At 40.0% G+C, this 14,983-nt stretch overlaps 1 protein-coding gene across 8 annotated transcripts in view; it reads right to left on the reverse strand.

The window, feature by feature from the left end:
* Nucleotides 1-7,251: 7,251 nt before the first annotated feature.
* Nucleotides 7,252-14,983, reverse strand: part of TMEM131L (transmembrane 131 like) — a 111,215-nt gene continuing 103,483 nt past the window's right edge. For 5 of the 8 annotated variants that reach the window (XM_061584560.1, XM_061584563.1, XM_061584566.1 and 2 more), the window contains 7 exons: nt 14,532-14,717; nt 12,521-12,599; nt 11,874-11,959; nt 10,682-10,802; nt 10,404-10,492; nt 9,842-9,984; nt 7,252-7,669 (listed from right to left, as the gene is read on the reverse strand). In XM_061584560.1, the coding sequence (XP_061440544.1) occupies nt 7,391-7,669; nt 9,842-9,984; nt 10,404-10,492; nt 10,682-10,802; nt 11,874-11,959; nt 12,521-12,599; nt 14,532-14,717 (983 nt within the window). In that variant the 3' untranslated portion in view covers nt 7,252-7,390. The remainder of the gene's footprint in view (nt 7,670-9,841; nt 9,985-10,403; nt 10,493-10,681; nt 10,803-11,873; nt 11,960-12,520; nt 12,600-14,531; nt 14,718-14,983) is intronic. The other 3 variants (XM_061584562.1, XM_061584561.1, XM_061584565.1) reach the window with 3 other exon arrangements.

Below are 14,983 nucleotides of genomic sequence, written 5' to 3' on the forward strand. Positions count from 1 at the left end.
GACAGACCAACAATCATGCTTAGGATAGGTGAAACTGACCACAGGGGGTGGGGAGGACAGGTTTGATCATTTGCATGTTTATTGAATGAATGAATGAATTTATTATTACAGTCAACAGACCATTCAAGAGAACATACAAAATCGTATAAAAGTATTAGTACACTCATAATTCATCCCTATACAATAAAATAATTAAATTCAATTAAAATCATACTACAATTTATTTGACAGATGGTTGATTCGTTATGGTTTTCCTGTGTTGGATGGCCGCCGCACTAAATTTAGCAACTGCAAATGTCACCTCAGGTAAGTAGTCACCTAGTAAGTAATCTAAATAAAAAACTTGTTCTCTACCTGGAAAAGATCGTAGAATAGGTAAAATTAATTTGGTTCTCAGATCCTGATAGTATGTACAACGAAAGAGAACATGTTCATTGGATTCTGGTTCTTTCACGGCGCATGAACATATTCTCTCTGAATAAGGAATTTTATTGTATCTGCCTAGAAGGATAGCAGACGGTAGGATATTTAGACGCATTAAAGGCTCTACGATAATTAGGGAGCTCTAGGGTCGTCAAATATGTCATTAATGTGCAAAATTTGGGATTGTGTCTTTGCTTCTTAATAAGAAGGTGATTCTGGAAATCAATGTCTTTGAGCCGTTGCTTAACTAGCTGTCAAGCAGCTTCCAGGCTCAATTGTAGTATATAAGATGGAGAGAGACCTAAAGTTGATAGTTTATCATGGATCATTATCTCCCAGGAAGAATGATGATTATCTAAAAGAACATGGGGGGCCAACCCTAAGGGGTTAAAGATCAGTTTTAACCAAAATAATATTCTCAGTTTCCAAACGGTTGCCTCTATAGATTGCAGACCACATTCTAGTCTCAGAATGTGGTTAGGTACACAGGTGGGAACTCCTAATATAGCTCTTAAAAAGGAGTTTTGAATGGCTTCCATCTTTGTAAAATGCATAGCTGTACTAATCTGGGCTCCATAAATAAGTTGGGGAATTATTTTAGCAACAAAAACCTTTCTAGCCGGGGGCATAAGTCGACCCCCTTTAGTATGAAAAAAAGTTATTAGAGACTTAGTCGTACGTCTGGCATTCAGCAGACTAGAGGTAATATGCTGCTGTTGGGAACCTGATGCTTGGAAAATGATTCCAAGATATCTAATGTTTTTTACCTGTTCTATAAGCAGGTTATCAATCCTCCAAACATGTTTGATTTTTTTTTTAGTAAATACTACAACTTTGGTTTTATGATGGTTAATTATTAGGTCTTCTTCGAGGCAGAAAGATGTTAGAGTCACCATTAATCTTTTAAGACCAACTGGAGTTTGTGATAATAGAACTATATCATCTGCAGATAGTAGACAAGGTCTGGGAGTATAGGCCAGCATCGGGGTGTGTGATGGAATGGGGGCAATGGTGGATACTAAAGCATTTATATATATGTTGAATAGTAGGGGAGCAAGAATGCAACCCTGCTTCACGCCCTTAGAAGTAGGAATTTGTTTTGTTAGATGGTCTTTGTTATTACAACGAAACGTAAAGAAGTGTTTCGATACAGACCTTGTATCAAAGCTAATAGGCGCTTGTCAATTCCCAGACATGTTTATTGAGTTCAGTGGGATTTACTCCAGTGCAATCATGCTTAGGATAGGTGAAACTGACCGGGGGGGGAGGGAGGGAGGGCTGGAATGGGGAGGGGAGGAGGAAGAGGGAAGAGGGGAAGGGAGGAGGGAGAGGAAGGAGGGGAAGGCAGACCAGATCATTTGCATGCTTATTGAGTTCAATGGGATTTACTCCTATGCAATCATTGTTCGGATAGGTAAAACTGACCATGGGGGAGGAGGAGTGGGAGGGGGCAGATTGGAATGGGGCAAAGGAAGGGGAGAGGAGGGCAGGTTCGATCATTTGCATGCTTATAGAGTTCAATGGTATTTACTCCCATGCAATCATGCTTAAGATAGGTAAAACTGACCATGGGGAGGAGGAAGGCAAGGAGGGGGAGGGGGAAGGAGGGGATTGGAAGAGGATGGGGATGGAGGCGCAAAGGAAGGGGGAGGGAAGGGGCAAGAGGAGGGGATAGGAGGAGAAGGGAGGGTGGGTTTGATCATTTGCATACTTTTTGAGTTCAATGGGATTTATTTTAGTGCAATCATGTTTGAAAATGGGAGTGGACTGCCTTCAAGTCAATCCTGACTTATGGCAACCCAATGAATAGGGTTTTCATGACAAATGGTATTCAGAGGTAGTTTTACCATTGCCTTCCTCTGAGGCTGAGAGGCAGTGACTGGCCCAAAGTTACCCAGTAAGTTTCATGGCTGTGTGGGGATTCAAACCCTGGTCTACCAGGTGGTAGTCCAACACTGACCCGGGGGAGGGGATGGCCCTTTCCTTTCCAAAAGGAAAACATTGTGAAAAGTATAATTGCCTTTCAGGGTTTCCCCTACCTTTTTATTCTACAGCAGGCACATATAGCCTTCCACCCAAATTTAAACCAAAGCTGTCCCTAGCCACATCCACACCAGGCCTTTATTTCACTTTGGAGTCATGGCTTCTTTCAAAGAATCCTGGGAAGTGTAGTTAGTGAAGGGTTCTGAGAGTTGCTAGGAGACGCCCTGTTCCCCTCACAGACCTCCAATCAAGGAGGCTGACAGTTAAACCAGTCTGGCCACTGGAGCTCTGTCAGCGGAACAGGAATCTCCTCTCAGCACCCTTCACAAACTACACTTCCCAGGATTCTCTGGAGGAAGCTATGACTGTCTCAAGTGAAATCAAAGTCTGGTGTGGCCCCAATTATGCAAGCCCACCAGCTGTGAGTCTGGCTTCTAGAACACTGACAGTTGGTTCTTACTGAGCATGCCCAACACTATCATTCAGTTCACTGCAAAATTAATTAAAAATCAGCCAGGCATTTTTGTAACCTTTAAACTGCAGAAGATGAAGGTCAGAGTATGGGGCAAGGTCAATAATGGGATTACAGGTACTCTGTGAACATGGCTGATTTTTAATGTATTTCAACAGATTATGAGAACTCTCACAGAAAGAAGTCCAAAAGGGCTCTTGGTTTTTTTTCTCTTTTTAGACTTTGAACTCTCGATTCTCTCTGTTTTGTGTATGGCCATGAAAATTTACCGGGTTGTTAAACAAGCGTTTCTGAGTTCAGGACTGTAAGTTTGGTAAGGTTTTGTTTTGAAATGAGCTTATGGAAAGCATCAGAATGGCATAGGGGTTATTTTCAATTTAACATTGCGGAATGTGAAAAATCCACGCTGGCTATAGTATACATCCACTCTTGTGGCTGTATAAGAACTCCTAACGTAGGGGTTGGGAACCTTTTTCAACCAGAGGACCACATTTCCTATGGGCAAACATCTAGGGTCACATGCCAATGGTGGGTGGGGAAGAGGAAAAATCACTGTGACACCTTTGTACAGTAGACCAAATTCAAGCCACACAAACACTCCTGTCCATCCATGCAAGCATGCACATTCAGGGATACACTGCAGCCTGGCAAAAGCACTAAGGAGGACATGGAGCAGGACCAGTGAGAGTGTGGCAAAAGGAGTCCCAAAGGCCAGATACAGAAGCCTGGAGGATCACATTTGCCCCACAGGCTGAAGGTTCCCCATACCTGCTCTAATGATTTGCCAGGCAGTTTTTCAGGTCCATGGCAGGGAGAGTTATACCTGTCTTCCCCATCCACACAGTCCCAAGATTGCTATTTATGTAACAAAAAATGTAACTGCAGACACGCAACTAATACTACCTCTAGTTTAGACCTAATGTAAGATAAACTCAATGCACACAGGACAGACTTGTATTGGACTTGTCCAATATACAGAAACCTAACTTGAATTCTCCATTATTTGAAACTTCTCGTTTTTAGCATTCTATTATTTTCGAGTTGTGGAATTATTCAGTGACGCAAGAGATGACAGTTACAATCTAATTATAGAAATGGGTAATAAGGCAATGGTCAGCGTCCACATTCTGAAACAAGCATGGTCACAAAAGAGTTTCTGTTCTCTTTTGGAGCCTACAGACAAGATGACTATTATCAACTGCTTGGACACTGAGATAGAAACTGGACTACTATATTTATTCCAAACTCACTCACTTGGCACTAGCCCCTACAGATTCCCATGAACTTAATTGAAGGAAAGGGTCCAATCCTCCGCATGATTACTCAGAAGTAAACCCCACTTTGTTCAAAATGACATACATCCACATAGATATGCGTATGACTGCAGCCTTAGCATTCCATTAACACTGCAATCCTATACCCGTTTACTCATGAAAGTCCAGGGTTTAGTAGCACTTACTCCCTGGGTGTGTATAGGATTGCAGCCTAAAAGAGTTAAAACAAAGAACTGGTAAAGTTAACACACACTTGGATGAAACGGATTATTTGGATCCATACCAATCGGGTTTCAGGACTGGACATGGAACTGAAACAGCCTTGGTCGCTCTGGTGGATGATATGAGGAGGGCATTAGATAGGGGAGAATTCACCTTTCTTGTCCTCCTCGATCTCTCAGCGGCTTTTGATACTGTCGACCACAGTATCCTTTTACATCGCCTGGAGGGACTGGGAATAGGAGGCACTGTACTGCAGTGGTTCCACTCTTTTCTCTCCGATAGGCATCAACAAGTAGCATTGGGGGAGGTTTCAGACCCTTGGCCTCTCAATTGTGGTGTGCCACAGGGCTCTATCCTCTCTCCCATGCTATTTAATATCTATATGAAGCTGCTGGGGACTATCATTAGGAGATTTGGGCTGCAGTGTCACCAGTATGCAGATGACACTCAGCTCTATCTCTCGTTTAAATCCTCACCAGAGTTGGCTGTGGAGACCATGTCCAAGTGCCTGGAATCCGTGAGTGGATGGATGGGAAGGAACAGGTTGAAGCTGAATCCTGATAAGACCAAGGTGCTACTCGTGGGGGACAAGGGAAGGTTGGGAGATATTGACTTGATGTTCGATGGGGTGAAACTGCCCCTAAAGGACCAAGTCCGCAGCCTAGGGGTTGTCCTTGATTCCAAGCTGTCCATGGAGGCTCAGATTTCGGCAGTGAGCCGGGCAGCTTGGTATCAATTACACCTCATACATAGACTGCAACCCTACCTCCCTGTTCATCAGCTCCCATTGGTGGTACATGCCCTGGTCACCTCTCGTTTGGACTACTGTAATGCGCTCTACGTGGGGCTACCCTTGAAAACGGTCCGGAAACTACAACTTATACAAAATGCGGCGGCTCGACTACTTACAAACTGTCGTCGCCGGGAGCACATCACCCCAGTGCTGCTCGATCTGCACTGGCTCCCAGTTGTTTTCCGGGCCCAATTCAAGGTGTTGGTATTAACCTTTAAAGCCCTACACGGTCTCGGCCCAGTTTATCTGACGGAGCGCCTCCAACGCCACCAATTATGCCACCCGACAAGATCAGCCACACAGGGCCTTCTCTCAGTCCCACCAACTAAAACAGCTAGGCTGGTGGGGACTAGAGAGAGGGCCTTCTCAGTGGCGGCCCCCACTCTCTGGAACTCCCTCCCATATGATCTTCGACATGCCCCTTCCCTGAATGTATTCCGCCAGGCCTTGAAGACCTGGCTTTTCAGACAGGCCTTCGGGACTTCCGGGGAGGGTTAATCTTTTTGACTAATTGTCTGCTACTCTGAACTGTCACTGTTTTACTGTTTTATTGTTGTACTGTATTTATTATGATGTATTTTAATTGAGTTGTACGTCGCCTAGAGTGACCATTGGCCAGATAGGCGACTTATAAATTAAAAAAAAATTATTATTATTATTCACACATCTATCAAAGCTAATGAGCGCAGGTTAAAAATATAAAATTGTCACATACAGAATCAGATCATTAATCTAGTTCTGTACTGGTAGTGATAGTGACTGTCCAGGCCCTCATGCTGGGGTCTTTTCCAGGACTGCTGACATCATTCTAATTGGAGATGCCACGGAATGGCTTAAATCTGGAGCCTTCTGCACACAAAGCATGTTCTCTTCTACTGAGCAATATCCATTGTTCCTTAATTCCAGTATGTCATCAATCTGGGTTTCTTGTAAGCAGCTAATCTAGCATAGCATTGTAGAGCTGGAAAGGGTCTTAGAAGTCATTTAGTAGCCCCACTCTCTGTTTAGTGCTGGATCTACAATGCAACTACATCTCCTCTGACAGATGGCTGTCCAGTGAAGACAACCCCAAGGCAGTCTGTTTCATTGCTGAACAACTCTTACCAATAGAAGTTTCTTCTAATGTTTAGCTGAAATCTGCTTCCACACAATTTTCACTCATCAGTTCTAGCCCTGCCCCAAAACAAGTTATGTTCCATCGTCTCTGTGGCACCAGATATTTGAAGACTGCTATCTTTGATGACAATAGCAAGACAGCCCTATAATAACAAGAGTATGACTAGAGGTGGTTGCAAAACTAGTTTCTCTGTGAACTTTCAGAAAGAGCGCCTATAGATAACAGAACAGAGAGCTGTCAGAAACTAGATGAAGTGGGTCAACCCTAGCAACTTTGTACAATGCACAGTTAATAATTACAAAATGTGTAATTATTACTAGTTACTGACCTAGTGGTTGAGAAAAACCCAACTGCAATGAATCCTTTGTACAGGGCAGCTCATACTACCAGGAAGTTCTTCCTAATGTTTAGTTGAAATCCCCTTTCTTGTAATTTGAACTGGTTGATACAGGTCCTATCATACTAAAGCAAGAGAATAAATTTACTCCATCATCTGAATAAATATTTGAAGGGCTATCATATCTCTTCTCCATGCTAAACATACCCAACTCCTTCAACTTTTCCTCAAAGGACTTGGTCTCCAAGCCTCTCACCATCCTTCTACCTTCTCACATTCCTTCTTTAACTAATATCCTTCTTAAAATGTGGTGCCCAGAGCTAGGCACAATACTCCAGGTGAAGTGTGACCTAAGAAGAATAGACGTCTATCATTACTTCTAATCTGGATGATATACTATTAATGCACCCTAGAAATGCATTAGCTGCATTGCGTTGCTGTCTCCTATTTAGTTTGTGGTATACTAAAACATCTTGATCCTTTTTACATGTACTGATATCAAGCCATTTGTCATCCATCTTATATTTGTGCATCTGATTTTTTTTGTGGCTTTTTTATAACCTTCTGTTTGGCATTATCATTTGAGGTGTGCTTTGTTTTATTTTTTTAGATACCAGAAAATCTAGAAACCTCAGTAAAAAAAAGTTTTATTTTCCATACAAAAGTGCCAAAATATCCACCAACATCGCAGTCTAGTTCAACAACCAGCTTATTCTGTAATCAAAACTGAAAGCATCTTTATTTCACATTTTAAAAACCAAATTCCTTTTCACATGTTTCCACAATAACCCGACTCCCTAGAAAGAGGGAAATTTGCATTCCGGTTGGCTGCTGAAGTCCATATGTCCAAGTTCATATAGGCACGGAATGGGTTAAATCTTGGGTAGTATTCCTGCTTACAAAGAACTGCCTGGTTTTCCACCTGGGTTGAATGTTGAGCGGTGGCACTGACTGGGCAGCAGCTTTCATAGACATCACTCTGAGGGGCCCAGATGGAACCAAACAGTCCAGACATAGGTGACAAACTCCTGGTGCTTGAGAGGTAGGACTGAAAAAAGACAAAACAAAACACCATGGCATGTGTGCACCATAAACATATACATTTAGAAACAAGGACCTCAAATAATGGTCGGAAAAGAAGTTTAGGAAACAAAGGGACTGAAATGTAAAACCAAACTCCTATCTAGTTACCTTAACTGCTAATATTTAACAATGTATATGTGCTCGTAACATCCTTTCCTGTATAGCACTTAAATGGATTAAAATGTGCAGTGCGTGTAGAAAAATAACAGTAGGGCCAAACATAGGAAGTGTGGGCCTTAGGAAGCACAATAAAATAACAGCAATACTCTTGCCTATTCTCTTATCCTTCCCTTCGCTCCTTCAGCCCTTAATACTATTACTGATGGAACCAAGCCTTCTGTACCATAAGCAGTGCAAGGGAAGCAGTAAGGCAAGAAACGGTTTGGTAGAAGAGTCCTGCTGCTGTCCAAACTGGAGGACTGAAGGTCTGCCCTGATTCAACCACTCCCCAAATTGTCTGATCAGCACAGTTTCCTTTCTCCAAGTAAACACTCCCAACACTCTAATGACAAAGCACTACCAAAAAACAGAAGCACAAAGAATGTTTCATACCACCTAAGAAATAAATGAGTTTGGATAATTGAAAATATTTGTCAAGCAAAGCATAGCTAGACTATTCTGCCTGTGTTGGAATTAGCGACAATTGTGTGCTTCTTTTTAGGTCTCCTTCAGAATTCAGGTCCAGCATGTTAGGAATAAATTTATTTTAGACCCCAAAAAGTTGCCTAGGGTTGTCAAGAGTGGTTTAAAAGAACCTACATTTCTGTCAGAACCAATGTTGCAAAGAATTCTGGACCCTAGAGAAACACAACTCAAAGTTCAGTTTCTTCCCATGAGAAATAACACCCATAGGCGCCTCTTTGGCTGGAATAATAATATCTTGGAAAGATAAAATGTATCCCAGTTGATTGTTGATAGTTTCTCTTGTCTTGCTTCATTTTTTCATACACACCCTGACATTGTAGCTAAATAGCATAACAGAACAAGTGTTCCTAAACACTTTGCTAGAATGAATCCATAGTTTTACGTCATACTGCTGACACAAGCACACTAAAGCCTCATGTTTACCTTTTCACCAAATGTCAATCTAACCCTCTTACTCGCATTTCCTCAGTTCTTATCTCATATTAAGCTGCTTAGATTGACATGTGTATGAATTATTTATCAAACTCTCACTTTTTAGAATTATGAGAAGTGTAACAAAGGATAAGAAAATGTGCTTGTTTTATTCTGTAATATTGTATTTTTATTCTATGATTTTAGTAAACATTGCATCTTGTTTTGCTTATGAAACCTATATAAATGAAGCTTTGGGCTAATAAAGTTTGTTCTCTCTCCTGACAGACTGTGGTCTGTATGGTTAGAGACCCTTTCTTGATCAAGCAAGTAATTGTCTGTGTGTCTGCTTTACTTTTGGTATCTGGCGGGACCACTAACAGGTAAAATAAATTATTGAGCTTGTGTGCCTAATTAGAATTAAGGTATACGCCTGCTCACCCCCCCCCCAGAGAAGGGAGGGGGTATTTAAATTTGTTCCTAACAAGCACAAACCCTGGAAAAAATTAACATTAAACTGATGGGCCTACAACCGAAACAAAAACATTTTCCAAAACAAAAAGAATTTCCTGCTGGAGACTGAACAAGTGGCAAATTAGATGTTCTCTGCATAACACACTAGCCGTGAAGTTGTAGATGGGCATCTGAGAATTTCCTCACTACACTTCCATTACCATGTTCCCCGTTTTTAAAATCCTGTGTTGATGGGGGTAGCAAGATGAACTTTGCTAGTATTTGAATTGCATTGTTGAAATACAAATAAAATTTCAATTTTTATCTCCAGGATGTACATTTTCATGTAGCGTTCTTCCACTTGTTCACAAATGAGTCCTCTAGAAACTGTACTTCTGTACAAACTGAATTATATAAACTGGTGCCAAGAAAATTTATATCAATTACAACAAAATTAGAATCAAACCTAGAGTGGGGAAAAAGTCTGGTCTGGGTTGAATCTTGAAATATGTCTGTTTAAAGAGCCCACTAAAAAGAAATGAGCAAGCGGAGAATGCAAGGGACAGTCACTGACTAGGTGGCTGTTATATTGTTAGATCATATTAATACAGACATCTATGATACTCACTGTTGAGTTGACATAATTGGTTGGTTCCCAAGTTGGAGGGAGGTTGAGTGGGGTGCTCCAAGTAGATTGACAGTTGTGATCAATGAAGGCTGTATTCTGAACTTCTGCAGGGCACGGGAAGCCATTATGATAGTTCATATTTTCTATAGTTTAGGAGATAGGACAATGTCTGATATTTGTCAACCAAGTGTGCCTTCATATTGTAGCATGGCTCTACATTTTTTCTTAGTTATTTCAACAGTTGGATCCTATAACCTGCCTTTTTGCTTTGTTTTGTTTTTGTAAGTCACTGGGAGAACGCAGAGAGTATAGATGGGTCTGCTAGAATATAACATCATCTCCCTAACAGATGTTCAAGGTGGACTTGAGCACTATAGTTACATAAGTCAGGGTGATGTGCTGGAGAGACAGATGGGGCAGTTGGGAGGCTGCAAGGCATGCACAGCAGCTAGGATGATGCAGGGAAGCTGATATCTGAAGGTGTTCACTACAACTCTAAACACCTGATGGGAAATGACAAGTGCCTGTTTTCAAACCACTTACTGTTTGGTAGGACACTTACCTTCTGGAAAAGCACTGTACTCATTCACTTCTACTGGACAGTATGCATTGGTAAACTGGCCATCACAAGATGCATTCCAATCAATGAAGCTATTAAAAGACAAAGCAAAACATCAGGAACACTGTAAATCCCCATTTGGGAAATATACTTGTACTCACAAAATGACATAGTGTTTTTATTATTTATTTATTAGATTTATATCCTGCCCTTCCTCCCAGTAGGAGCTCAGGGCGGCAATTAAAATAATATTAAAATATACAACAGGGGGGAAAACCTGCCCATTGTGCAATGAAGGATTTTCCTGGATCATGCATGGTATGTTGTTCTCAAGGTTGTAGTTTACACTGTTTGCCAGGCAGACAGGTTGAGGTGGCCACAGGTCTCCTGATGGATACAGTCCTAGAAGAACAAGTAAAATTGAAAGCACAATCTCTAAATTAAGGTGCTGTCACTCATTAGCATTCTGCAACAAACATTCTGGCTGCATATGCGTGCATATGTGAACAAGCAAGAGTGAAACATAATCCTTGGACTTGCATGCTCTCTTCCCCCACCGTTTACCTCCTCCTACATAGCCAGGAAGAAGAGCTCAAAAATACTTTGCTTAACTATGGTTTGCCATGTTGTCCAGACTGACAGCGTGGTTTTAACGTTAACTATGGTTTGCCATGTTGTCCAGACTGACAGCGTGGTTTTAACATTAACTATGGCTAACTTCAGAATAAGGCAATTTCAAAACGTAATTACTTAAGTTTTCTTATTTCAGTTTAACTATAGATATTAACAATCACAGCTCCGGATCCAATGAACACAACAAGCTGGGGTTAAATCAAAAGTAGAAGCAAAAGCTTCAGGGGAGGCAGGGAAATGCAGGAAGCTTCATCCTGCTCTTGTACACAGCATCAAACAACTTCAACAATTTCAAACAAATATAATTTGTACTTTACAATATGCCATATTCTCTCTTTATTTGTTACAAAAAGACCTCTAATGAAGACATCTTGCCATATTGACATAAAAGTATCAAAATACACCAAAATGTAACATTATTGGCATCTTGCACTGCCAGATGAGAAATTAAAATTAAAGAAAACACATACTTCAAGAGAATTTCTTCTGAAAAAAGTAAAAAGTTAGGGCTATATCAAAATATACCTAACCTGTTTCTGTGAAATTAGTCAAAGTGTACATATTCCACTAATACTCAACCTGGGAAACATAAAATTTCAACAATATTAAAGGAGGGCTGGATAATGGCTACATACAGAGGATTAACTAGGAAAAACTGATAATGTAGATTGTAGACTATAGTCAGCATCTGCATCTCTGTATACCCTCAAAACAGCTTGGATGAACTAATGCAAACTGGCTGGAAATATCCATGAAATAAAAGTAATTGATGAACACAATTATTGTTCCTATTTAATATTATTCAAATAGCAGTATCAGGTATTATTTGGATTAACTGACCTTTATTTTTGTCTGGGTCTACACTTATGTCAGTGAAGTTGGGACATACGTTTTCTGGATACTGAGAGGCACCATTTACATCTCTGCTAAAAATAATTTAAAACAAATTACTTTATATTTTGAACAATCCCACCATACTAGCCCCAATACAAGAGGATATATATGTCAAACAGATTTTTTGCACGCACAGGTAGTGATGGGCAATCTGAATTTATTTCAATTAAAAACAAAAACCAATCCACCTACAACACACAAATAAATGTGTATATTATTATTTATTAAATCTGTATCCCACCCAGGGCCACAAAAACACTAAAAACATCTTGAAAAATAAATCTTTTCTAAAACATCAAAAAAAATTTTCCAGCACAGATGTAGACTGGGATGAAGCGCATATCCACCACACATACCACTTGCATGGTAAGAGGGCGAGGGGAAGTCATTAAAGATCGTTAGCAACATAAAGGCTGTAATTACGTTTAAGAGTTACCACATACTAGAAATAAAAAATACTGGGGCACATTTTCTCCCAATTTTTGGATAAAATAATAAAATAAGATACAAAACAAAACTACTACTGAGTGTTACAATATTATCAGTTCATTTGCTAGTCAGATTTGAATGTAATTATTATTAAAAGTCTTTACCTGGTATTGCAGATGTTGTGAGACAGGTTTACAGTGATGGGTGTTTCAGCTGGAAAATCACTGCATGAAATATTTTCCCCTACAGAAAATAACAGAATGAATTTGAATAAGACATTTTGATAATATGATGCACAACAGCTTTGTAATTACAGTAGGGCCCCGCTTTTCAGCGTTCCGCTTCTTGGAGTTCTGCTAATATTATGGCAGTTTTCAATTACAGTAGTGCCCCACTTATATGGCGCTTGTTCCGATTTTTTGGTGTTTTTCGGCATGACGCACTCAGAGAAGGGCATTGGGTGCCATTTTATTGTCGGTGTTCCACTTTTCGGAGATTTTTGTGTTTCGGCGGAGGTCTGGACCCTAACCCACTGTATGAGTGGGGCCCTACTGTACTAAAACTGCATAGATTTACCAAAGGACAAACGGTAGCAGCCCAGGAGTTATGAACAAAATATTTATCATGCATTTTCTTCTGTACAGAAGTTTAGTTTAGCTTAGTCTCAAAACAAAAAGCCCTGAAGTGATTTACAACAAAAAATAAAATACAGTAATGAAAATACATAAACATAAATAAAAGTTTAATCAGAGTAAACATCCAATCATTGGTACTATCCAAATGCCTGGGAAAACCAAAACCTCTTTGCTGCTGAAGTGATGCCAGGTGGCCTTCCTAGAAGATTCTTCCATAGAGAATACATAAGGATGCAGAAAGTAGTTGTAGAGCTACGTGGACCAGCTTTATTTACCTTACATGCACCATTTGTTGTTATTATGTGCCTTCAAGTCGATTACAACTTATGGCAACCCTTTGAATACATGCACCATACTAACTGTCAAGTTTAGAATGTTGTTTTTAGGATCTCACAGCATAAACTGTTAGAAATAATTCCCAAGAGGCGACTGTTAAAATGTATTTGAAATGCTGCAGTAAAACATTTCTGTAGCATTCCAAAGGGGGAGACACACATCCCAAATTGTCTATGGTGAGAGCCACCTAAATTTAAACATGCAAGTAAGCTCTTTTAAAAATAGATGCCATATTGTTACAGATGTTTCTGTATTTGATTATTAAACCTATATAGATGCCTAACTAAGAATATATAAATTGTTGACTCAGAAGTTAGTTCAATGAGATTCAATTTAAAATAAGCTGCTTCTGTCTTCCCTGTCTTTTGGGGGCAGTGGAGTGGGTTTGTGCATGCATAGTTTATATATAATATTTAGTTAATATCAAATACAGTAATTCTACAAGATATTTTAACAGAGATGGAAGACTAAAACAGGAGGCCTTTTGTCACCCAATTAAGACTTTAAAAGACACTTTACTGAGAATATTCTGTAATAATCAATTACTGTACAGCCAGTGTTTGGAATTTCAGTCTCTAATGCAGCACCCTCAAGAAATTTCCTTGCGTTGGGTGGAGAGTAATAAACAGAAGTACAGTGTGTTCATAGAAATAGAAAAAATACAAAACAGGTGGTACACAAAATCCCAGAATTAGCCCTGTTAAATTTATTTTTGAATGAAAACCAGGCTCTTAAGGATAAACAGTCAATTAGCTTGGTTGCAGCCCTGGCATTGATTGCATGATTTTGGAAAGATTTGAAAGGTATTTCTATTTTGTTGTGGTTTGACGACTAGCACTAATAGAGAAATTGATGAAGAAACTGAAGATTGCAAAAGGACAAAAATGTAAAAATACATTTGTTGCAGAGTAGTGCTCTGCATAGACTAGTGCTATTACATACACCAATGAAGTAGACAATACAAACAAGATTCCCAAAGCTTTTCAAATCCTATGGATTTCGTAAAGATGGCCAAATAATAACAGATTATTTATTTGTATTTTAAGTGCAGGGAAATCTATTTTATATATGATGTACCCCCCTAACTCTCAATTAATGTATGATTTGAGTTGTTCTTAACTGTATCAGTAAATAAAAACATTTTTTTAAAAGTTCAGAGGCACACACACACACACACACTCACTCGCACTCTTACAGCACTTACTAGCAGGAAGGAAGTGCCTGCTAGGAATCATTGGCTTCTTATCGCCGTCAGAACTACTGGTGCTGCTCCAGCTACCCCAGCTGCCTCGACTGGCGCGTACACTCCCTGAAGAACTTCCACAGTCTGAGCTTGAATCCGAGCAAAACCTTTCCAGGCACTTCTTCTTGGGCCACTGATAGAAACCTTCTAGTGGATTTGGAAAATTGATAGCAAACCCAAATTTTATGACTTGTCAACTTATTCAAGCTAGCGGGTGAACATGCAATTGTCAAGACACTGGACATTCTCATCTGCTCTATATTTTGTTAGCTAGAAAAGATTTTACCAAACAGGTTTACCACACAGTTTGTGGGTAAGTGGCCAGAATATTACAGAAACCCATGTCTGAATATCTCCTGTGGCTGAGCTTCACAAGCCTTCATACAGATATACTGATGTTGCATAACGTCAAG

Source organism: Rhineura floridana, chromosome 9, assembly GCF_030035675.1.
Source record: "Rhineura floridana isolate rRhiFlo1 chromosome 9, rRhiFlo1.hap2, whole genome shotgun sequence".
NCBI lineage: Eukaryota > Metazoa > Chordata > Lepidosauria > Squamata > Rhineuridae > Rhineura > Rhineura floridana.